We start from the raw sequence: 25,823 nt of genomic DNA, 5'->3' as shown, positions 1-25,823 counted from the left end.
TAGGGTGGAAAGGACCTCATTCACAGTGCCTGCAGCATCATGACGCCTTTCGGCGTACTTACGCCTTCATCAGATGATGCTGCCGGCTCTAACACTGGATCTAAATGAAAGGATTTGGTGCTGGATAGGGGGCGTGGTTGCCTGGGGGGGGCGGTGCCTCATACAAGTTCTGAAGTTGTATGAGGCACTGCAGACTCGAGCAACTTACAGACGGCTCAGATCATGGGACATAGGATCTACACCTTACAACATGAGGTGGGTGCAATATATCAGATTGTGGGCAACATTATCTGAATAAGTGATTTACAAAGGTGGGATTTAACCAGGCACAGCCCCCCAGGCAACCACGCCCCCTATCCAGCACTAAATCCTTTTATTTAGATCCAGTGTTAGAGCCTGCAGCATCATCTGATGAAGGCGCAAGTACGCCGAAACGCGTCATGATGCTGCAGGCACTGTGAATGAGGTCCTTTCCACCCTACCCCGATGTTCTCTAGTACAAGGTTTCTCAACATTTTATTGGTATGTACCCCTTTTAGAACCCTGTACTCACCAAGTACCCCCTAGCATAGGAAACATTATCACAAGTACCCCTTGACAAATATACAGTATATTTAATCATAGTACATGACAATTGATTCTAAACAATTTCCAAGTATTTACTATTGCTTATAATTAGCTAAAATACTAAATTTGTGTTTAGATAATATTTATCATTTTCTAAAACGCTAAATATGTTATTCTTGGTTAAGCATATCAAGCCCGAGTACCCCCTGCAACCATCAGAAGTACCCCCTGGGGTACGCGTACCACATGTTGAGAACCTAGGCTCTAGTACACCTGGACGCCCTTGCTATTGGCCACAGCTACGGGAATCAGAGAGAGGAGAAGGGATTTCTGACTACCAAATATGGGAGACATGCTTTGTAAGCATTTGCATCTTGTAAGTGCAATTTTTATCCATTTTTATCAGTAATAAAACGTGAAAGCACCATAGAGCGCTTCTCTTTCACCTTGTATAAGATATTTGGTGTAGGATTATTAGTGGAGCCTCGCTGGCCGGTGCCCCCCATGCCTGGTACCCGGGTGAGATCGGTGCCCGCAGCACTGAGCTGTGTACATACCCGTGTCCGCCACCAGCGCCTGTATCTCTCCCAAGAGATATTTCACGGTTCTGATCTTCCTCTCAGTCCTCTCTGGGCTCCTCTTCTGGCTGGTGAAGCTGGTCTGACAGCTGATGTCTCTGGCAGTGCCCGCCTCCTCCTCGCTGGAGGTCTCCTCAGTCTCTGTAGTGCGTCTCTCTGGCTCGGATGGGTAGGCCGGTTCCTTCCCTGTATTATCAGAGCGCTGCAGCTGAGCCAGATGAGCCGCCAGACACTGCAGCAGATCCGAGTCCCGGAACTTATAGCCACCGATCTGTGCCGGAACATCCACCTGGCCAGAGCTGGGTGCTGAGGGCAGAGGCTGCACTGGAGCCTGGGCACTGGAGTATGCAGCCGGGACAGACTGTGCCATGGAGGCTGCAGCTGATGGGAAGTGAGCTGCTCCCCCTGGTGGCAGAGATTGGTAGTGCACCTCACAACCAACATCCTGTAAAATAGAAGAGAGATGATCAGGATTGTAAAAATACACAGTATAAACCAGCCAATACATAAAACGTTTAATGTAAACCTGCCTGAATTCATGAGTGACTTATGCTGCACTTGTCTGGGTGCCAAACATTTTAGGGCTGACTTCTAAGGGTGTGAATGGGCAATGACATCATTAAAGCATCCCAGAACAGACACGGGAACATAGAGAACTAAGCCTGCTTACATCCTGCCTGTGTGCGCGTCTTATGTTGCTGCATTGCAAGCATTAAGGGGCATTATGGTGAATTGATCAGTTTTCAAATAGTATTCCTACTGCATGTTCAAAAAAAAAGAAAACTCATTCTTCAAGATTATTGTGGTTTGCCTTCTTAAAACAGAAGGGATTTCAGATCATTCAGATTTAAGTGTGTAACTGAGGTTACCCACAATGCAACGCTGCAGAACAGTTACACACTTAAAGAAACTCTGAAGTCTAATTTTTTATTTTTTTATTTTTTTTAATCGTGTTTAGCATTATACCCTCAATTGAATCGCCGCAATACGAGTGTTTTTTCATATAGAAAACGACCTGCAAAGCTTCACGACTTTGCAGATCATGCTGCCCTGGAGAGGCAGAGCTTTGAGCTGTAACTCTGCCTCTCCGCAATCAATCTCGCTTCCTCCCCGCCCCTCTCAGTGAAAGAAGACTGAGAGGGGCGGGGAGAGGCGGCGATCGGCAGAGATTGCCTGCGGAGGAGGCAGAGCTACAGTCCAATCTCCGCCTCCTCTCCGCCCCACTCAGTGAAAGAAGACAGAGGGGTGGGGAGAGGCAGCGATCGGCAGAGATTGACTGCGGAGGAGGCAGAGCTACAGTCCAATCTCCACCCCTCTCAGTGAAAGAAGCCTGAGAGGTGCGGGGAGAGGCGGCAATTGGCAGAGATTGACTGTGGAGGAGGCAGAGCTACAGCTCAAAGCTCTGCCTCTTCAAGGAAGTAAAGCCCTGCGAGCCCGGGAGCTTTGCAGGGTTTTTTTCTCTATGAAGAAACACTTGTTTTGCAGCGGGATTGCGGTGATTCAACTGAGGCTATAATGCTAAACAGGATTACATTTAAAAACACCGATAAAAAAAAAATCATCATCAATCAATTCAGAGTCTCTTTAAGCTGAATTATCTCAAATACCTTCTGTTTTAAGAACCTAAGCTACACTAAGCATTGCTTTTTAGTAGCAGGGCTCTTTGATCTTTTTTAGTCCCTTATACTTTCTTAGTGCTTTTGGGTCACCCTAAGCTGCTGGGGTAGTCGGTTTCTCTATAGATAATTTATATTCTCTTGTCTGTTGGGTTCTGCAGTTGTATGGAGTGACACAGGATTTGTCACCTGGGTTGTTGCCGGGTGATGAGGGGACACTGGTGTGTATGAGGAATTGTCACCTGGGTTGTTGCCGGGTGATGAGGGGACACTGGTGTGTATGAGGAATTGTCACCTGGGTTGTTGCCGGGTGATGAGGGGACAGTGGTGTGTATAAGGTATTGTCACCTGGGTTGTTGCCGGGTGATGAGGGGACAGTGGTGGGTATAAGGAATGGTCCCCTGGGTTGTTGCCGGGTGATGAGGGGACAGTGGTGTGTATAAGGAATGGTCCCCTGGGTTGTTGCCGGGTGATGAGGGGACAGTGGTGTGTATAAGGAATTGTCACCTGGGTTGTTGCCGGGTGATGAGGGGGACAGTGGTGTGTATAAGGAATGGTCACCTGGGTTGTTGCCGGGTGATGAGAGGACAGTGGTGTGTGTATAAGGAATTGTCACCTGGGTTGTTGCCGGGTGATGAGGGGACAGTGGTGGGTATAAGGAATGGTCACCTGGGTTGTTGCCGGGTGATGAGGGGACAGTGGTGTGTATAAGGAATGGTCACCTGGGTTGTTGCCGGGTGATGAGAGGACAGTGGTGTGTGTATAAGGAATTGTCACCTGGGTTGTTGCCGGGTGATGAGGGGACAGTGGTGTGTATAAGGAATGGTCACCTGGGTTGTTGCTGGGTGATGAGGGGACAGTGGTGTGTATAAGGAATGGTCACCTGGGTTGTTGCCGGGTGATGAGAGGACAGTGGTGTGTGTATAAGGAATTGTCACCTGGGTTGTTGCCGGGTGATGAGAGGACAGTGGTGTGTGTATAAGGAATTGTCACCTGGGTTGTTGCCGGGTGATGAGGGGACAGTGGTGGGTATAAGGAATGGTCACCTGGGTTGTTGCCGGGTGATGAGAGGACAGTGATGAGTATAAGGAATTGTCACCTGGGTTGTTGCCGGGTGATGAGGGGACAGTGGTGTGGATAAGGAATGGTCACCTGGGCTGTTGCCGGGTGATGAGGGGACAGTGGTGTGTATAAGGAATGGTCACCTGGGTTGTTGCCGGGTGATGAGGGGACAGTGGTGTGTATAAGGAATGGTCACCTGGGTTGTTGCCGGGTGATGAGGGGACAGTGGTGTGTATAAGGAATGGTCACCTGGGTTGTTGCCGGGTGATGAGAGGACAGTGGTGTGTATAAGGAATGGTCACCTGGGTTGTTGCCGGGTGATGAGGGGACAGTGGTGTGTATAAGGAATTGTCACCTGGGTTGTTGCCGGGTGATGAGAGGACAGTGGTGTGTATAAGGAATGGTCCCCTGGGTTGTTGCCGGGTGATGAGGGGACACTGGTGTGTATGAGGAATTGTCACCTGGGTTGTTGCCGGGTGATGAGGGGACACTGGTGTGTATGAGGAATTGTCACCTGGGTTGTTGCCGGGTGATGAGGGGACAGTGGTGTGTATAAGGAATGGTCACCTGGGTTGTTGCCGGGTGATGAGAGGACAGTGATGAGTATAAGGAATTGTCACCTGGGTTGTTGCCGGGTGATGAGGGGACAGTGGTGTGTATAAGGAATGGTCACCTGGGTTGTTGCCGGGTGATGAGGGGACAGTGGTGTGTATAAGGAATGGTCACCTGGGTTGTTGCCGGGTGATGAGGGGACAGTGGTGTGTATGAGGAATGGTCACCTGGGTTGTTGCCGGGTGATGAGGGGACAGTGGTGTGTATAAGGAATTGTCATCTGAGTTGTTGCCGGGTGATGAGGGGACAGTGGTGTGTATAAGGAATGGTCACCTGGGTTGTTGCCGGGTGATGAGGGGACAGTGGTGTGGATAAGGAATGGTCACCTGGGTTGTTGCCGGGTGATGAGGGACAGTGGTGTGTATAAGGAATGGTCCCCTGGGTTGTTGCCGGGTGATGAAGGGACAGTGGTGTGTATAAGGAATGGTCCCCTGGGTTGTTGCCGGGTGATGAGGGACAGTGGTGTGTATAAGGAATGGTCCCCTGGGTTGTTGCCGGGTGATGAGGGGACAGTGGTGTGTATAAGGAATGGTCACCTGGGTTGTTGCCGGGTGATGAGGGGACAGTGGTGTGTATAAGGAATTGTCATCTGAGTTGTTGCCGGGTGATGAGGGACAGTGGTGTGTATAAGGAATGGTCCCCTGGGTTGTTGCCGGGTGATGAGGGGACAGTGGTGTGTATAAGGAATTGTCATCTGAGTTGTTGCCGGGTGATGAGGGACAGTGGTGTGTATAAGGAATGGTCACCTGGGTTGTTGCCGGGTGATGAGGGGACAGTGGTGGGTATAAGGAATGGTCACCTGGGTTGTTGCCGGGTGATGAGGGGACAGTGGTGGGTATAAGGAATGGTCCCCTGGGTTGTTGCCGGGTGATGAGGGGACAGTGGTGTGGATAAGGAATGGTCACCTGGGTTGTTGCCGGGTGATGAGGGGACAGTGGTGTGTATAAGGAGTCACCTGGGTTGTTGCCGGGTGATGAGGGGACAGTGGTGTGGATAAGGAACGGTCACCTGGGTTGTTGCCGGGTGATGAGGGGACAGTGGTGTGGATAAGGAATGGTCACCTGGGTTGTTGCCGGGTGATGAGGGGACAGTGGTGTGTATAAGGAATGGTCACCTGGGTTGTTGCCGGGTGATGAGGGGACAGTGGTGTGGATAAGGAATTGTCACCTGGGTTGTTGCCGGGTGATGAGTATAAGGAATGGTCACCTGGGTTGTTGCCGGGTGATGAGGGGACAGTGGTGTGTATAAGGTATTGTCACCTGGGTTGTTGCTGGGTGATGAGGGGACAGTGGTGTGTATAAGGAATGGTCACCTGGGTTGTTGCCGGGTGATGAGTATAAGGAATGGTCACCTGGGTTGTTGCCGGGTGATGAGAGGACAGTGGTGTGTGTATAAGGAATTGTCACCTGGGTTGTTGCCGGGTGATGAGGGGACAGTGGTGTGTATAAGGAATGGTCACCTGGGTTGTTGCCGGGTGATGAGGGGACAGTGGTGTGGATAAGGAATTGTCACCTGGGTTGTTGCCGGGTGATGAGTATAAGGAATGGTCACCTGGGTTGTTGCCGGGTGATGAGAGGACAGTGGTGTGGATAAGGAATTGTCACCTGGGTTGTTGCCGGGTGATGAGTATAAGGAATGGTCACCTGGGTTGTTGCCGGGTAATGAGGGGACAGTGGTGTGTATAAGGAATGGTCACCTGGGTTGTTGCCGGGTGATGAGGGGACAGTGGTGTGGATAAGGAATGGTCACCTGGGTTGTTGCCGGGTGATGAGTATAAGGAATGGTCACCTGGGTTGTTGCCGGGTGATGAGAGGACAGTGGTGTGGATAAGGAATTGTCACCTGGGTTGTTGCCGGGTGATGAGTATAAGGAATGGTCACCTGGGTTGTTGCCGGGTAATGAGGGGACAGTGGTGTGTATAAGGAATGGTCACCTGGGTTGTTGCCGGGTGATGAGGGGACAGTGGTGTGGATAAGGAATGGTCACCTGGGTTGTTGCCGGGTGATGAGGGGACAGTGGTGTGTATAAGGAATGGTCACCTGGGTTGTTGCCGGGTGATGAGGGGACAGTGGTGTGTATAAGGAATGGTCACCTGGGTTGTTGCCGGGTGATGAGGGGACAGTGGTGTGGATAAGGAATGGTCACCTGGGTTGTTGCCGGGTGATGAGGGGACAGTGGTGTGTATAAGGAATGGTCACCTGGGTTGTTGCCGGGTGATGAGGGGACAGTGGTGTGGATAAGGAATTGTCACCTGGGTTGTTGCCGGGTGATGAGGGGGACAGTGGTGTGGATAAGAAATGGTCACCTGGGTTGTTGCCGGGTGATGAGAGGACAGTGGTGTGTATAAGGAATAGTCACCTGGGTTGTTGCCGGGTGATGAGTATAAGGAATGGTCACCTGGGTTGTTGCCGGGTGATGAGGGGACAGTGGTGTGTATAAGGTATTGTCACCTGGGTTGTTGCCGGGTGATGAGGGGACAGTGGTGTGTATAAGGAATGGTCACCTGGGTTGTTGCCGGGTGATGAGTATAAGGAATGGTCACCTGGGTTGTTGCCGGGTGATGAGGGACAGTGGTGTGTATAAGGAATGGTCACCTGGGTTGTTGCCGGGTGATGAGGGGACAGTGGTGTGGATAAGGAATGGTCACCTGGGTTGTTGCCGGGTGATGAGGGACAGTGGTGTGTATAAGGAATGGTCACCTGGGTTGTTGCGGGGTGATGAGGGGACAGTGGTGTGGATAAGGAATGGTCACCTGGGTTGTTGCCGGGTGATGAGGGGACAGTGGTGGGTATAAGGAATGGTCACCTGGGTTGTTGCCGGGTGATGAGGGGACAGTGGTGTGTATAAGGAATGGTCACCTGGGTTGTTGCCGGGTAATGAGGGGACAGTGGTGTGTATAAGGAATGGTCACCTGGGTTGTTGCCGGGTGATGAGAGGACAGTGGTGTGGATAAGGAATTGTCACCTGGGTTGTTGCGGGGTGATGAGGGGACAGTGGTGTGTATAAGGAATGGTCACCTGGGTTGTTGCCGGGTGATGAGGGGACAGTGGTGGGTATAAGGAATGGTTACCTGGGTTGTTGCCGGGTGATGAGAGGACAGTGGTGTGGATAAGGAATTGTCACCTGGGTTGTTGCCGGGTGATGAGGGGACAGTGGTGTGGATAAGGAATGGTCACCTGGGTTGTTGCCGGGTGATGAGGGGACAGTGGTGTGGATAAGGAATGGTCACCTGGGTTGTTGCCGGGTGATGAGAGGACAGTGGTGTGTATAAGGAATGATCACCTGGGTTGTTGCCGGGTGATGAGGGGACAGTGGTGTGTATAAGGTATTGTCACCTGGGTTGTTGCCGGGTGATGAGGGACAGTGGTGTGTATAAGGAATGGTCCCCTGGGTTGTTGCCGGGTGATGAGGGGACAGTGGTGTGTATAAGGAATGGTCCCCTGGGTTGTTGCCGGGTGATGAGGGGACAGTGGTGTGTATAAGGAATGGTCCCCTGGGTTGTTGCCGGGTGATGAGGGGACAGTGGTGTGTATAAGGAATTGTCATCTGAGTTGTTGCCGGGTGATGAGGGACAGTGGTGTGTATAAGGAATGGTCCCCTGGGTTGGTGCCGGGTGATGAGGGGACAGTGGTGTGTATAAGGAATTGTCATCTGAGTTGTTGCCGGGTGATGAGGGACAGTGGTGTGTATAAGGAATGGTCACCTGGGTTGTTGCCGGGTGATGAGGGGATAGTGGTGTGTATAAGGAATGGTCCCCTGGGTTGTTGCCGGGTGATGAGGGGACAGTGGTGTGTATAAGGAATTGTCATCTGAGTTGTTGCCGGGTGATGAGGGACAGTGGTGTGTATAAGGAATGGTCCCCTGGGTTGTTGCCGGGTGATGAGGGGATAGTGGTGTGTATAAGGAATGGTCCCCTGGGTTGTTGCCGGGTGATGAGGGGACAGTGGTGTGTATAAGGAATGGTCCCCTGGGTTGTTGCCGGGTGATGATGGGAAAGTGGTGTGTATAAGGAATGGTCCCCTGGGTTGTTGCCGGGTGATGAGAGGACAGTGGTGTGTATAAGGAGTCACCTGGGTTGTTGCCGGGTGATGAGGGGACAGTGGTGTGGATAAGGAATGGTCACCTGGGTTGTTGCCGGGTGATGAGGGGACAGTGGTGTGGATAAGGAATGGTCACCTGGGTTGTTGCCGGGTGATGAGGGGACAGTGGTGTGTATAAGGAATGGTCACCTGGGTTGTTGCCGGGTGATGAGGGGACAGTGGTGTGTATAAGGAATGGTCACCTGGGTTGTTGCGGGGTGATGAGGGGACAGTGGTGTGTATAAGGAATGGTCACCTGGGTTGTTGCCGGGTGATGAGGGGACAGTGGTGGGTATAAGGAATGGTTACCTGGGTTGTTGCCGGGTGATGAGTATAAGGAATGGTCACCTGGGTTGTTGCCGGGTGATGAGAGGACAGTGGTGTGTGTATAAGGAATTGTCACCTGGGTTGTTGCCGGGTGATGAGGGGACAGTGGTGTGTATAAGGAATGGTCACCTGGGTTGTTGCCGGGTGATGAGGGGACAGTGGTGTGGATAAGGAATTGTCACCTGGGTTGTTGCCGGGTGATGAGTATAAGGAATGGTCACCTGGGTTGTTGCCGGGTGATGAGGGGACAGTGGTGTGTGTATAAGGTATTGTCACCTGGGTTGTTGCCGGGTGATGAGGGGACAGTGGTGGGTATAAGGAATGGTCACCTGGGTTGTTGCCGGGTGATGAGGGGACAGTGGTGTGGATAAGGAATGGTCACCTGGGTTGTTGCCGGGTGATGAGAGGACAGTGGTGTGTATAAGGAATGGTCACGTGGGTTGTTGCCGGGTGATGAGGGGACAGTGGTGTGTATAAGGAATGGTCACCTGGGTTGTTGCCGGGTGATGAGAGGACAGTGGTGTGGATAAGGAATTGTCACCTGGGTTGTTGCCGGGTGATGAGAGGACAGTGGTGTGTATAAGGTATTGTCACCTGGGTTGTTGCCGGGTGATGAGGGGACAGTGGTGGGTATAAGGAATGGTCACCTGGGTTGTTGCCGGGTGATGAGGGGACAGTGGTGTGGATAAGGAATGGTCACCTGGGTTGTTGCCGGGTGATGAGAGGACAGTGGTGTGTATAAGGAATGGTCACGTGGGTTGTTGCCGGGTGATGAGGGGACAGTGGTGTGTATAAGGAATGGTCACCTGGGTTGTTGCCGGGTGATGAGAGGACAGTGGTGTGGATAAGGAATTGTCACCTGGGTTGTTGCCGGGTGATGAGAGGACAGTGGTGTGTATAAGGAATGGTCACCTGGGTTGTTGCCGGGTGATGAGAGGACAGTGGTGTGGATAAGGAATGGTCACCTGGGTTGTTGCCGGGTGATGAGGGGACAGTGGTGTGGATAAGGAATGGTCACCTGGGTTGTTGCCGGGTGATGAGGGGACAGTGGTGTGTATAAGGAATGGTCACCTGGGTTGTTGCCGGGTGATGAGGGGACAGTGGTGTGGATAAGGAATGGTCCCCTGGGTTGTTGCCGGGTGATGAAGGGACAGTGGTGTGGATAAGGAATGGTCCCCTGGGTTGTTGCCGGGTGATGAGGGGACAGTGGTGGGTATAAGGAATGGTCCCCTGGGTTGTTGCCGGGTAATGAGGGGACAGTGGTGTGTATAAGGAATGGTCACCTGGGTTGTTGCCGGGTGATGAGGGGACAGTGGTGTGGATAAGGAATGGTCACCTGGGTTGTTGCCGGGTGATGAGGGGACAGTGGTGTGTATAAGGAATGGTCACCTGGGTTGTTGCCGGGTGATGAGGGGACAGTGGTGTGGATAAGGAATGGTCACCTGGGTTGTTGCCGGGTGATGAGGGGACAGTGGTATGTATAAGGAATGGTCACCTGGGTTGTTGCCGGGTGATGAGGGGACAGTGGTGTGGATAAGGAATGGTCACCTGGGTTGTTGCCGGGTGATGAGGGGACAGTGGTGTGTATAAGGAATGGTCACCTGGGTTGTTGCCGGGTGATGAGGGGACAGTGGTGTGGATAAGGAATTGTCACCTGGGTTGTTGCCGGGTGATGAGGGGGACAGTGGTGTGGATAAGAAATGGTCACCTGGGTTGTTGCCGGGTGATGAGAGGACAGTGGTGTGGATAAGGAATTGTCATCTGAGTTGTTGCCGGGTGATGAGAGGACAGTGGTGTGGATAAGGAATGGTCACCTGGATTGTTGCCGGGTGATGATGGGAAAGTGGTGTGGATAAGGAATGGTCACCTGGGTTGTTGCCGGGTGATGAGAGGACAGTGGTGTGTGTATAAGGAATTGTCACCTGGGTTGTTGCCGGGTGATGAGGGGACAGTGGTGTGGATAAGAAATGGTCACCTGGGTTGTTGCGGGGTGATGAGGGGACAGTGGTGTGTATAAGGAATGGTCACCTGGGTTGTTGCCGGGTGATGAGGGGACAGTGGTGTGGATAAGGAATGGTCACCTGGGTTGTTGCCGGGTGATGAGGGGACAGTGGTGTGGATAAGGAATGGTCACCTGGGTTGTTGCCGGGTGATGAGGGGACAGTGGTGTGTATAAGGAATGGTCACCTGGGTTGTTGCCGGGTGATGAGGGGACAGTGGTGTGTGTATAAGGAATTGTCACCTGGGTTGTTGCCGGGTGATGAGGGGACAGAGTCGGGGTTGATGTAGGTAAGCGGCAGTTGAACAGCACGGCAGATTCTGAGCCTGTAGAGAAATACAGCAAAAAATAAGACTCAGGTTAGTATAGTACACACATTTACAGTGAGCTGATAGGAAGCACATAAGAGAGACTTTTTGTAGGGAAAATACTATAAACTGTATCAGCCTATCTCTAGAGATCGCATTGCCCAGCGTCAGGCGCTGAGACATACGACTATACGCAGCACAAGCCTCCTCGCGGTCATTAGCCACACCCCAATACAATGTGCCCAATGGCAAGGCTTCCGCACCGCCAGGAGGAAACCTGCTCAGTCCCTCGGCAAAGAAGTCTACAGGAAGTTGGGAAACACAGTTGGAATCAGTTTTGTATGGGTTTCTATTGGATGTGTTCACACAAATCTGTACGACAGAGGACCCAAATGTGATGGCGGCAGGAGAGTAAGAATCTGTGAAACATACGCAGCGACCAGCCTAGTGAGAGTGGACAGCGCTCCACTAAACAGAACGCTTTTTATGCCAATGTGAGCCTAACTCGAGTGGGACTGTATGGATATACCGAATGCCTCATTGCTATACTGAGTCCCAGCCGGCCGCCTGCAGTGGGTGGGATCACTACAACAGAACAGAGGAGCAGTGCTACATACCCGAGGCAGGGGTGGCCTGGCAGGGCACCTGTGGAGGAACTCTGCTCACAAGCTGCACCTGAGTCTGCACATCGGAGGGGACAGCCACGTGGGCTTTCTGTACCGCCGCGCTGCTGCCTCTGGAGATCACCGGCTTCCTCACAAACCCTGCAAGAGAAAAAGACGAACGTTTCATTACTGAGCGTGTAACAAGCCGGCAGGCTGTCTGCTCTTCCCCAACTCGTCATGAAACCATATTGGCCTCAATTCTGGTAGCTATGTGAGGTAAATATTTATTTGTAGGTAAAATACCTCATGAGGTGTTTAAGTCTTATTTTAGCAATTCTGAAAGATTTTTCTCCATTTCCGAACATGAGGTAAGAGATGAGGTAAATGCATAAAGTGAGGTAACACATGAGGTATTTCAGCGGTAAGCATGCAGTAAATAAAATATAGTAATCATCTTTAATAGTCTTCCATCAGTTAGGATAGTCTTTGGAAGATGTGTTTTTTTTATGAGGGGGGGGGGGGTGTATTTGATTATGTGGCAATCTTAAGAAAAGTATATTTTATATGCATCCCTTATAAAAAAACAACAAAAAAAAACAACAACAAACTTTACCGCCAGGTACAGGCAGGTCTTAAACTGATCGGTAAATTATGTGCTAACATGCCCCCTAATTTCCAGGAGAATAGCCATTTTCGGTAAATTACCTCATATTTACCTCAGGAGGTAAAATATGACTAAAACCTAGCAGAATTGCTAAATGTCATTACCTCATGAGGTAAATTATCTCACATGAGGTAATTTGTTTGATAGCCATAGACGCCAGAGATTCGGAAACATTTCATGGAAGATTTCCCCAATAGTGACACAGGATACACCGGCTTTCTCATTCTGTCCAGTTCTAAAGCTCAGTACGCACACACACGAGAGAACTGTCACCTATCGGGGATTGGGATACAATCCCTCTGGCAACGATTTGAGGAATAATGCTGTACAGACACCTCTCTAGCCTTGAGGCTAGCGATGTGTTCTGTTGCTACGTAGGGGGCGGAGGGGTGACAACTGCTGAACAATGGAGCGGCTTCAATCGGTGGGGGGGGGGGGGTTGGAGATAGCATTGTGATCGGTAATGCTCAGGCATCGGGGGTCGTTAGAGATCCGCCTGGACAAAATTCTTAACAACCCATGATGCCCGAGCAATATCGGTCATTGCCCGAAGTACGTTATCAGCTGACGGTAATTGCATGTGTGTATGCAGCTTCACAAAAACAAGTTTGTCTGTAAATTACCTTTGGGCTGGGCACACACTACAGCTAAGGGGAGGCAACACAAAATGTTTTGCCAAAATTGTATTTCACTGTGTTAGCATCTTCACTTTCAGAAAAATATGTGATTTAGGTGTGATTGCGCTTGCATAGTGCTACAATATATTAATTGCTCGCTCCACGTGAAAAGCCAAATGCAGGCAATGTCTTTCCTGCAATGCATACAGGTTAGAAGAAAAGAACGACACTATTTAAGCAAGCGTGTGCCCGTCCTTAGGAGAGCCTGTGGAGAAGAGACAAAAACATTAAAATGAGATACTTATTCTGCATGATCCAGAACTTCTCAGATTCTCATCCACCTCAGTAATACTCGCCAGGACCCTCCTCCTCACGCCCTGCTCTCGTCCACAAGTGCGCAAGCACAAGTATGGCCTGCGCAACACAAAGCCCCTCGTGTATGGAGGACAGCGCGGTTACACGTCAGAGCCCTTAACCAGCACACTATCCAGCCACCAAATCTTTTCCTTTTCACAAACGGATCAGGGGCCCTGCATGGCTGATATTGTGGTGAAATCCCTCCCACAGTGCGATGTCAGGACCATGGTTCTGACATCACATTGTGGGAAATAACAGCTGTGTCCAACTGCCAAAAAAGCAAGCAGCATCTCCTTCCAGTGACATCACCTGCCAGCAGTAAAAATGTCACCACGTGATAAATGTCAGAATGTAAATCGGGGAGAGGAAAGGTTTTACAATGGGCAAACACTGACTAAATCATTTATACATAACTAGCAGACCTAAGCACGTTAACATAACAGGCTCTACGCCTCACTCACACCCCCCTCCCTCCCGTGACCACCGTCACATGTAACCGCGCGTGCACAGTCCGCGCACCGCACATGCCCTGGCCTCGTCGTCCTCCCGTCCCCCTGAGGGGGGTGTGGCCTGGATGCAGAGCTGAGAGGACACGTGGTGTAAGAGCTCCGCTGCCCCTATACTTTATTACTATAAAGTTGCTGGATAGTATCCACAAATCTGCATCTTAAAGAGAAACTCCGACCAAGAATTTAACTTAATCCCAATCAGTAGCTGATACCCCTTTTACATGACAAATCTATTGCATTTCACAAACAGACCATCAGGGGGCGCTGTATGACTGATTTTGTGCTGAAACCCCTCCCACAAGAAGCTCTGAGTACCGCGGTACTCTGGGCAAACTGCCACAATGTAACAATGTTCACAGACAGGAAATGGCTGTTTACAGCTGTCTGCAAGGCCAGAATAGCTAGGAGCAGCTACATAACCTGCCCACAGTAACAATGTCACCATGTAATACATGTCAGAATGTAAATCGGGGAGAGGAAAGATTTTACAATGAGCAAACACTGACTAAATCATTTATACATAATTATTGTAAAAATGAAGCACTTTTTTAATTACATTATTTTCACTGGAGTTCCTCTTTAATCTTGCTGTACCTGCTTCCAATAACCTTAGAGCAGCGCTGGCTGACTGGACCGATCCCCCCCAAGCGACAGCTGTGGAGTAATTGACTCCGGCGCTTCTGACTGGGACCAGAGCCCTGGGCCATCCAGGAATCTCCTTTCCTTCCCGCGCTTCCACCCATACAGTATACCGATGGCTCAGCGATCTAAAAGGCAACAAAGAAAAAGATCGAGGGGAGAAAACTCGTGGACCAGAAGGTCCTCCAGAGACCCCTAATACTTCCAAAGGTAAAAATAAACAGGACCGAGTGATATCCCCTCCTGACGACACGGGGGAACTGGAAACCCCCCCGCCGTATGTTGAGGCCTTGATGGAAGCCATAAAGAACTGCCAAGCCACACTAACCCTGAAAATGGAACATGTGGAAGCGGGAATGGGGCTACTGAGACAGGACATGTCTAAAATCAGAGATCGTATCACAGAGGTAGAACGGCGCACTTCTGATGCAGAGGATCGGCTGAGAGAACATCCCTGATATGCAAACCCGGCTTAAATCACTAGAACACAGAGCTGAGGACGCGGAAAAAACAGAAAATCGCAGAAATAACATCAGGCTCCTGGGGCTACCAGAGGTGACTGAAGGGAGAGACGTACCTACCTATGTGGAGACCCTGTAAAAACAACTGCTCCCTGCAGACACCTTCTCTCCATTCTTCACAATTCAAAGAGCGCATCGGAAGCCTAGTAAAATAGGTCCCCCTGGGAAGCCACCGCATGCTCTTATCTAAAAGTTCTACACTACAAGGACAGGGATGCGATTCTGTCTGCAGCCCGACAAGTGGGAGATCTTAAGCTGGAGAACACCCGCATTATTTTATTCCCGGACTTCACCGCCGCTACCCAAAAGACGAGGAAATCTTTTATTAAAGCCAAAGAAACTCAGAGAACGTGGCATCCAGTATGCCAGGTTATTCCCAGCTAAACTCCAAAGACGCGACTCCCAATGCTGAAATGCAGCCGTTACAATGTAAATGATGCAAGCTATGGCACTGTCTGACTTCATGCTACTATGACAAGAGATGCGTTAGATGCTACTTAGGTGAGGTAAACTGAGGGTGCATGGATGTATTGGGGGGTGGGATCGAGGGACTCCGACTTACACCCCGGGCTGTGCGCGGTTCCCAGTCACTAAGCTGGTATTGTATGCCAGTTCATACCCCGGTTCACGCGCAGCCCCCGTCACTGGTTCGGCTCCCTCGATCCGACCCGCCATCTACCCGTCCATATCCTAATCCAGTTGATTACATCCATGTTATCGAAATGATATTAAAAATGTTCTCATGGTATAGCACATCAAACTATGTAATTATTCAATATACCATGACAGGGCGGGATGAATTGCGGGGTAATTATACTATGCACATTCCTACTGTAGCCGTCTTTCTTGAGAAGCAGCTACTGTAAAGCAACCTTGCCGCATACTCAGCCACTTATGCTAACACCCTATGACTGGTAGCAAATTAGATCTCCATTTCACGACTCAACCTTTATCACTCAAAGGAAAGGAGAAAAGAAGGGAAAGAGAAAAAAAAATATTTTCTTTTTTACTGCCCTACATCCCTATCTGGGGAAAAAAAAAAATGTATTACTGTTGTAATAATTCTCTCTATATAAAACAGCATAAATACTGTCATCCTCTCTCATACCCACTAGATGGCGTCAACGCATCAGGTTTCATTCCTTTATTTGTCAATCCTCTGCCATCACATCTGCTTATTCTTTCTTCTGCGTTTATACAGAGAGAATTTCTTGTCGCTGAGACTAAATTATAGTATGAAATAATACTCACTAAAAGGAAGGCACAACTTTATTTTAATTTAATTCTATTTTATATAGATTGGGCTGCTGTACTCCCCCACCATTTATTGGTGGTTTGAATAATCCTCCTACAATCCGGCCTCCGCATTAGAGGCAACGATTGTGGGTTCACCACTAGCCCTAGCTAGCTTACCCTTTAGGGGACCCAAAGCCTGCACAAATCTCACCTTACCCATGGTCACCACGGCTCAAATATGGGAAGAGGCTGGACAATTCACCTCCAACAAAGGCCAATGGTCACCAGTCACTCCATTATGGAACAACGCCAAACTCACTGAGTTTCTGACTGTTCCTGATCCGACAATCTGGGCTAATAAAGGTATAACTAAGCTTAGGGATATAGTGGAAGGTAATGAGATTAAACAATTCAATGTTCTCAAACAATTTTCCCTTCCCAATTCAATGCATTTCCGATACCTCCAAATCCGGCATGCATTCCACTCAATTCACCTCGCCAAAACTGATTATGCACCCCCACCCTATCAAAGATATTTTATCACACACACTAATCAGACAGGTCTCATCTCTCTTATTTATAACACTTATTAATACCAATAACCCTTGCAAAGTCAAACCCTACATGCTGTGGAAGAGAGAGCTACCAGACCTCACTGACATTGAATGGAATGACTCAATATCTATGTTTCTCTCCACCCCAATAGCAGCCCGACATCAGCTATCAGCACTTAAAGAGTAACTGTCAGGCTGCAGAAGCTAATTTAAACCTCTATTCTCCTGTGTTAAACAGTTTAGAAGGAAGCCCAAAAGCCATTAGTGAAGATAAAAATCTCAGTTACCTTTGATGTGTGCTTATCAGCAAGTCTGTTATAGACCCATAAGGAAGCAAGCCGCATACTAAACTGCAAAGCATTCTGGGGCCCTCCCCTCGGCTGCTAATGAGACGGTAAAGGAGCTTCTAATCAGTCCAGCGCTTAGCACTGATAAATCTCCGGGCAGAGTACACTGCAGGAGTCAGCTATTGTTCCTAGCCACATGGCTCATTAATATTCACTGCACACTGTGTTGTTCAAGTAGGAGCTTTTCTGTGATCAGGAAGCAGGCAGGACATGACGACACATTTGACAGAAAAACATGGAGCCTGCCATGAGCTGTCAGGAGCATCTATCTCTGCATATACTATATACAAATTCTGTGAAATCCAAACGTGGACAGTGAAATGCATATGTAATGTAAGTACAGCCAATCTTTAGCTACTGATATATGTGTTTATTTTCTCTGAGACCTTATACCTAACAGCTCCTCTTTAAGTACTTATACCAACAACAACAACAACAACAACAACAAATAACATTTGTAAAGCGCTTTTCTCCCGTGGGACTCCAAGTATATCTCACCCCATATAAACTATCCAAAATTAGCTCTGATAATCAACACAGTTGCTGGAGATGCAAAGACTCCAATGCTCAATTTCTACACATTTTTTGGTCATGCCCTAAGATCAAACATTACTGGGAAAATGTTCATGCCTTACTGTTTGAAATAGTGAGCCCTTCCATTCCTTGTACACCTAAAAGCATGCTACTTAACATTTTTGGTATTAAAACTCTCTCTGAAAAAAAAAACACGGTTACTGGCTAGAATGCTCTTATATGCCAGAAGGCAAATTGCCCTTAATTGGAAATCCACTGATCCCCTACTGTAGAAGCATTAACCCAATCCATCAATTGTGATTTACCTATTTATAAAAGGGGTATATGTTAACAGAGGCTCACAAAATACATTTTACAAGATATGGGCCAAATGGCTGTCTAAATTTAAGATTGATAAGTAATACTTATTGTAAGAATGTAATGTAAAAATGACAACTCTAACTGTATCGGCTAATTTTGCACCTATGTCTATGCACTGTGGACAATATACATATCCTCAACCGGAACCAAATAAGGGGGAGGGGGGGGGAGGGGGGAATTGATGGTATATTGTTTATGTTGTTACTATTTGTACTGTCTTGTATAATTCTAAATGAAAATTGTAAAAAAAAAAAAAGACACTCCCTGAAAAAGATTTATACAAAGATGCTGGCCAGCCTCCCTGCTCACCATACACTTTGGCAGATGGACGGAGCAACTGCCATTCACGAAGTGCTTTTAAAAAATAAAGAAAAACCCGAAAACCCCCCATGAGAAGATGGACTAGTCCAAAAACTGTCGGTAATGTCAGATTTCTACTACCTACTGTAAGTGACAGCAACATAGGAGAAAAGTAATTTATGGCTCATTTTACTCTGGAAGAAACGTACTTCTTATTTGTATGTGTTTAAATGTATTGTAAATGTTAACATTTTAGCGACCGAGGTCCTTCAAGGCAAGTATCCAACATGAATCACTTTTTCTCACAGGGACACTTTCTGATAAACTATGCCCAGAATACAGAAGAAGCAGCAATAATATTGATCTCTACTCTGTGCACATCTCCCCCATTGTACGGCAGCACCCACCTTTCTCCTTGGCCGGATGTGACGTTGCGGGCGGCTTTCTTGTCCCGCCTTTCTTTCCCTTTTCCGCTGTTCGGACGGGAGCTCGCGGGAAGGGGGCTTTGTGCGTTTTTACAGCGTTGTCTGCATTGAAGACATCACAGATAACAGGATGAATACACAACATGAACTTGTTACTTCAATGTCAGGAATAAACATGCAGTGCGACAGGTGTATGCACAAAAGAGGCACCGGTAATAGCGATAGTGGAATCATAGTAATGTTACAGCCACTCGACTAACCTCTCACTCACACTAACCCTCCGCTATGTACACCATATACTCCTCAGATTCCATCAGATTTCCAGGAACGAAAGTGTTCGGAGGGTAATTATCGATTGTTCCCATAAACAGGAAGATCAGGGCATTTTAGCTCTTCAGATACAATAGTAAAATCCAACAATCCGATCGACAAAATCCTGTATTCCAATCAACCATAGAATTGTTTCACATAGATATCCTCCACATACTGCGTGGTTTACTGTACAATTCCATTGTAAAAACCTGATCAACGATCGGATCTGAGGAAAATACTGTACTGTTAATTTGGAAACTTCACTACCCAAAACTACGTCTAACTTCAAGAGACTTTAAGTCTTTATTCAAGATTGCATGTATGGTGTACTCATAAAAACGATTTTATATCCTATACAATAATCCCTAACTTTCCCTGCGTCATCCTCCTTATGGCTGTGTGTCCGTGGTTCTGGGCTACTGCACGTGCAGCCGACAGGAGGAGGAAGAGGACAGAGGGAGCGGGCAGCTGTTGGTGCGCGTGGCCGTGCATCCTGACGTCATAGCCCTAGCACCCGTTATTTAATGGGCGGCCAAATGACTAGTCAGTAATATTTGCTCTAGCCCACTTTCCCAGACCTGTATGCAGCGGCGTCTGTCTTGTAGCCACGCCACCTTGCAGACCCATGTCACAGCGCTTGTCTGCAAGGGGACGGGGCTATCTGCCAGAAAACGCGGGGCTGGGGGCCGAGTTAGAACAAATACAGCTGTAAAGTAGGCCTGAACAATTTTAGGAAAAAATTGAATTGAGCGATTTTTGTCCAAAGTCACAATTTCGATTCAATTTACGATTTCTTTCAAACCAAGCATTGTTCCCCTCCTCTGTGTGCGCCTCTGTCCCTGTCTCTCTTTGTGCACCCTTTGTCTGTGTCCCCCCTGGGTCTCTCTCTCTTGTCTCCTTTGTGTCCCTTTTGTCACTCTGTACCCGCCCCGTGTCTCTCTCTGTGTCTCCTCTGTGCGCCCGCCCTGCGTCTGTGTGCCCACTCTATCCTCCAAGCTGCGGCAGTGCTGGACACACCTTCCAGCACGAGTCCAGTGATGCCCGTCTATCCACCTTGCCTCCTGCATGCACGGCATACTTCCTGCATTACATGTGACATACAGGAACCAGGAAGTATGCCGTGCACAAGAGCCCGCAGATGGCAAGAGAGGACAGACCACGTTGGATTCAAGTCGGAAGGTATGTCCAACACTGCCGATGTGGGCCGCACTTGCCCAGACTTGGGTACTTTTGAAGCCACTTCTTCAAACTTCCTCCATGTGAAAATAACAATCACAGAAATTGTTGCTTTGACGATTCTAAAATTTTGATCTTGGTGACCACGATTTCGGTTTAAATTCGATTTATGAGTGAGAGAACTCATTTTCAAGCGGACCTGAACTCAGAACTTCCTCTCAGCTCTAGAAAGATAAGAAACCGCATAATAACCTTTAAAGTGGAGCTGAACTCTTGCACAGGACAGAAGGAAAACACAGAGAAATGCACCCTGTATGTATTTAGAGAGTTTAGCCTGTCTGATCCCCCCTCATCTGTGACTAAGCACAACTGTAGTTTGATCTCTCCCCTGTGTCAGCTGACTGCCTCTGCAGAACAGCTAATTTGTAAACACAGGGTGTTAAGAATATGTCTGCTTCCATGAAAGCAGGAAGTAGACCCTGGAGATTTACTGCAAGATTTGTATCAGCTGTAACAAATAATTGTTTTCTGTTTAATGTTTATTATGCTGTTGCTTATCTTTTAGAGCACAGAGGACGTTCTGAGTTCAGGTCCACTTTAAAGGAAAACATTGCTTTGTTACAGCTGATACAAATCCTGCAATACATCTCCAGTGTGTCTATGTCCTGCTTTCACAGAAGCAGATATAGGGTTAACATCCTGTGTTTACATATGAGCTCTCTGCCACGGCAGTCAGCTGGCACTGTTATGGGATCAAATTACAGCTTGTGATTAGTCACAGATGAGGGGGAATTAGACAGGCTAAACTCTGTAAATACATACAGGGGGCATTTCTATGTTTTCCTTCTGTCCTGTGCAGAGTTCAGGTCTCAGAGTGGAATGTAGAATGCGGAGATCCTGCAGCTGGCACTATATAAATTATTAGCAATAAGAATTCCTGCGTACCTCTCCCATCACACTGCAGGATATCCTGTAACAGGGCTGCGCAGCGATCCAGACCTTTATTGATGACCAAAACCTGAAAGAGAAGCAATAATGACCCAGGTGAAGCAGAAACGCACAGCGAATACCTGACAATACAAGAATTCACATCTCAGCAGCATAAATCACCATTCCAGCAGTACAACAGCAATAACTGTGCACTAACAACAGGCATACAATGCTCCGGTGTCTGCAGAACGTCCGACATCACACTCATTACCTGGTCCTCAGAGTCAGTGGAGCAGAGAGAGTATCCGGAATCCACAGATGGGGCGGAGAGCTTCCTCACAGCAGCCCTGAGGAGAGAGAAGCAGGATGACTATCTTCGGAGGAGTGGGGGTAGCAGGGGGTGCTCTGCATACAGAGCAGCACTGAGGAGAGAGAAGCAGGATGACTATCAGCGGAGGAGGCAGGGGGGGGGGGGGGGGGGTAGCAGGGGGTGCACTGCATAGAGAACAGTCTGCCTGGGAAGAGGGGCAGCCCGAGGAGAGAGAAGCAGGATGACGGAGGAGGGGGGGGGGGGGTAGCAGGGGGTGCTCTGCATAGAGAACAGTCTGCCTGGGAAGAGGGCAGCCTGGGGGAATAACTGAGGAGTTCAGGTGCCCATACACTTGTCCATCTGCCACTAGATCGACCATCAGATAGACCCCTCTCTGATCAGATCTGATTGTGATCTGTTGTCTGCCCACACACTTCAGACAGACCAGAAGTCAACCTAGTGCTGCCGCCCACCCAGGTGTAAGCCTCATCCTCTGTGCCCATGGTGAGTATTGATGGCTCACCTATCCGCTGGCGCAGCTCCCGGTCTCCTCCTGTGTCCTGTACTACGTGACTTTATCGTATGTAACGACATGAGCTGGTGACACCCAGAGGAGGCCAGGAGTTGTACCAATGGAAAGATGAGCCTTCACCACCCACCACCATGTATCATTAGAAAAAAGAAACAAGTTCCATCAGGCACTGCAGTTGATTCGTATTTATTTGAAATTCAAGTGTGATGTGAATTCTTTGTTCAAAAGGCTGGTGCATAAGTCATGAGCAAACAACTTGTGCTACGATTACAGTCAAAATTTCGACATGAGATGGATGTCCTATCATATCAGAGGGTGGCGGTGGTGGGTGCAGGGCAAAAACGATAGCCTAAGGACCGTTTCGCACTGCGGTGCTTCCTCCGAGGCTGATCCATGTGCATGGTAGGGGGGAAAAAAAAAAATCAACCAACTTTCCCATCACACAGGAGGGAGGGAGTGTGCTGGAGAGGGGGTGATGGGAAAATGTAGGGGAGGAGGGAGGGTGCTAGAGAAGGGGTGATGGAGGGTGCTAGAGAAGGGGTGATGGGAGAGTGTGCCGTGTGGGTGTAACAGATATATACCTCTTCTTACAGCTCCGCGGTCTGACATTAGGTGGGATTCTGCCGGAAGAAAAAACCTAGGAGAAATCATACAGATAATTAATACAATACAATAACATTTCTATAGCGCTTTTCTCCCATAGGACTCAAAGCGCTTAGGCTCTCTCAGATTCAGTAATTAGTAGGATGAAGTATTCACACAACAAAAGTTATATTTCTGCAAATGCCAAACTGAACAGGTGGGTTTTCAGTCTGGATTTAAACACGTCCATTACATCCTATGTCCTCTGTCTTAATCACCACTTCCAGTGCCTGCCCCAACAACTGCCCCAGAGCCAAGACAGCCGCCCCAGAGCCCAGACAGCCGCCCCAGAGCCCAGACAGCCGCCCCAGAGCCCAGACAGCCGCCCCAGAGCCCAGACAGCCGCCCCAGAGCCCAGACAGCCGCCCCAGAGCCCAGACAGCCGCCCAAGAGCCCAGACAGCCGCCCAAGAGCCCAGACAGCAGCCCCAGTGCCCAGACAGCCGCCCCAGTGCCCAGACAGCCGCCCCAGAGCCCAGACAGCCGCCCCAGAGCCCAGACAGCCGCCCCAGAGCCCAGACAGCCGCCCCAGTGCCCAGACAGCCGCCCCAGTGCCCAGACAGCCGCCCCAGTGCCCAGACATCAGCCCCAGAGCCCAGACAGCTGCCCCAGAGCCCAGACAGCTGCCCCAGAGCCCAGACAGCTGCCCCAGTGCCCAGACAGCCGCCCCAGAGCCCAGACAGCCGCCCCAGAGCCCAGACAGCCGCCCCAGTGCCCAGACAGCCGCCCCAGTGCCCAGACAGCCGCCCCAGTGCCCAGACAGCCGCCCCAGTGCCCAGACAGCCGCCCCAGTGCCCAGACATCAGCCCCAGAGCCCAGACAGCTGCCCCAGAGCCCAGACAGCTGCCCCAGAGCCCAGACAGCTGCCCCAGAGCCCAGACAGCTGCCCCAGTGCCCAGACAGCTGCCCCAGTGCCCAGACAGTTGCCCCAGTGCCCAGACAGTTGCCCCAGTGCCCAGACAGCTGCCCCAGAGCCCAGACAGCTGCCCCAGTGCCCAGACAGCTGCCCCAGTGCCCAGACATCAGCCCCAGTGCCCAGACATCAGCCCCAGTGCCCAGACATCAGCCCCAGTGCCCAGACAGCTGCCCCAGTGCCCAGACAGCTGCCCCAGTGCCCAGACAGCTGCCCCAGTGCCCAGACAGCTGCCCCAGTGCCCAGACAGCTGCCCCAGTGCCCAGACAGCTGCCCCAGAGCCCAGACATCAGCCCCAGTGCCCAGACTGCTGCCCCAGTGCCCAGACAGCTGCCCCAGTGCCCAGACAGCTGCCCCAGTGCCCAGACATCAGCCCCAGTGCCCAGACAGTTGCCCCAGTGCCCAGACAGCTGCCCCAGTGCCCAGACATCAGCCCCAGTGCCCAGACAGCTGCCCCAGTGCCCAGACAGCTGCCCCAGTGCCCAGACAGCTGCCCCAGTGCCCAGACAGCTGCCCCAGTGCCCAGACATCAGCCCCAGTGCCCAGACATCAGCCCCAGTGCCCAGACAGCTGCCCCAGTGCCCAGACAGCTGCCCCAGTGCCCAGACAGCTGCCCCAGTGCCCAGACAGCTGCCCCAGTGCCCAGACAGCTGCCCCAGTGCCCAGACAGCTGCCCCAGTGCCCAGACATCAGCCCCAGTGCCCAGACAGCTGCCCCAGAGCCCAGACAGCTGCCCCAGTGCCCAGACAGCTGCCCCAGTGCCCAGACAGCTGCCCCAGTTCCCAGACATCAGCCCCAGTGCCCAGACATCAGCCCCAGTGCCCAGACATCAGCCCCAGTGCCCAGACAGCTGCCCCAGTGCCCAGACATCAGCCCCAGTGCCCAGACAGCTGCCCCAGTGCCCAGACATCAGCCCCAGTGCCCAGACAGCTGCCCCAGTGCCCAGACAGCTGCCCCAGTGCCCAGACATCAGCCCCAGTGCCCAGACAGCTGCCCCAGAGCCCAGACATCAGCCCCAGTGCCCAGACAGCTGCCCCAGTGCCCAGACAGCTGCCCCAGTGCCCAGACATCAGCCCCAGTGCCCAGACAGCTGCCCCAGTGCCCAGACATCAGCCCCAGTGCCCAGACATCAGCCCCAGTGCCCAGACATCAGCCCCAGTGCCCAGACATCAGCCCCAGTGCCCAGACAGCTGCCCCAGTGCCCAGACATCAGCCCCAGTGCCCAGACAGCTGCCCCAGAGCCCAGACAGCTGCCCCAGTGCCCAGACATCAGCCCCAGTGCCCAGACAGCTGCCCCAGTTCCCAGACATCAGCCCCAGTGCCCAGACATCAGCCCCAGTGCCCAGACATCAGCCCCAGTGCCCAGACAGCTGCCCCAGTGCCCAGACATCAGCCCCAGTGCCCAGACAGCTGCCCCAGTGCCCAGACATCAGCCCCAGTGCCCAGACATCAGCCCCAGTGCCCAGACAGCTGCCCCAGTGCCCAGACAGCTGCCCCAGTGCCCAGACAGCTGCCCCAGTGCCCAGACATCAGCCCCAGTGCCCAGACAGCTGCCCCAGTGCCCAGACAGCTGCCCCAGTGCCCAGACATCAGCCCCAGTGCCCAGACATCAGCCCCAGTGCCCAGACATCAGCCCCAGTGCCCAGACATCAGCCCCAGTGCCCAGACATCAGCCCCAGAGCCCCTTCCCTCCCCGGTCACCTGGGCGCCCCGCGCTCCGGCCATCACCGCTCACACCCGGTCAGTCAAACACTTCTATCTGCCGCCCGGAATTGTCTCCATGGCAACCACCAACCGCCGGAAACTGCAAACGTTGACTGACTCCGCCCCTCCTCCTTACTGGCTGCTCCTGAACTCTCGCCACACCCACAGCGCCAGAAATGTGTCAGACCTGTCTGATCCCGCCCCTTTCCTGCAGCTCAGCTGCATGCCCCGCCCCCTGCCTCATACTTCGCCTGGTGACCCGCCCCTGCCTGGAACTGTGCTGTAGTGACCCCGCCCTCTGCTTGTCGCTGCGCTCGGTGACCCCGCCTCCAGCCTCTCGCTTCGCTCGATGACCCCGCCCTCTGCATGGCACTTGGCTTGGTGACCCCGCCCCCTGCCTAGCACTTGGCTCGGTGACCCCGCCCCCTGGCCGGCTGCGGCCGTTCTGCGGTGACTGTGGACCGGAATTTGCGCTGAGCCGATCAGATC

At 51.0% G+C, this 25,823-nt stretch overlaps 1 protein-coding gene across 2 annotated transcripts in view; it reads right to left on the bottom strand.

Moving 5' to 3' along the window:
* CCDC14 (coiled-coil domain containing 14) overlaps positions 1-25,441 on the bottom strand; it is a 32,956-nt gene extending 7,515 nt beyond the window's left edge. The window contains exons 1-8 of one of the 2 annotated variants that reach the window (XM_068246272.1): positions 25,332-25,441; positions 22,658-22,713; positions 21,506-21,581; positions 21,250-21,322; positions 18,799-18,918; positions 11,766-11,912; positions 11,084-11,166; positions 1,125-1,590 (exon numbers count right to left, since the gene is read on the bottom strand). In XM_068246272.1, coding sequence (XP_068102373.1) covers positions 1,125-1,590; positions 11,084-11,166; positions 11,766-11,912; positions 18,799-18,918; positions 21,250-21,322; positions 21,506-21,581; positions 22,658-22,713; positions 25,332-25,355 — 1,045 coding nt within the window. In that variant the 5' untranslated portion in view covers positions 25,356-25,441. The remainder of the gene's footprint in view (positions 1-1,124; positions 1,591-11,083; positions 11,167-11,765; positions 11,913-18,798; positions 18,919-21,249; positions 21,323-21,505; positions 21,582-22,657; positions 22,714-25,331) is intronic. The other variant, XM_068246273.1, reaches the window with a different exon arrangement.
* Positions 25,442-25,823: the final 382 nt, after the last annotated feature.

Source organism: Hyperolius riggenbachi, chromosome 7 (genome assembly GCF_040937935.1).
Source record: "Hyperolius riggenbachi isolate aHypRig1 chromosome 7, aHypRig1.pri, whole genome shotgun sequence".
NCBI lineage: Eukaryota > Metazoa > Chordata > Amphibia > Anura > Hyperoliidae > Hyperolius > Hyperolius riggenbachi.
Note: the sequence above shows the minus strand (reverse complement) of the source record. Positions and strands in the feature narration are given on the sequence as shown.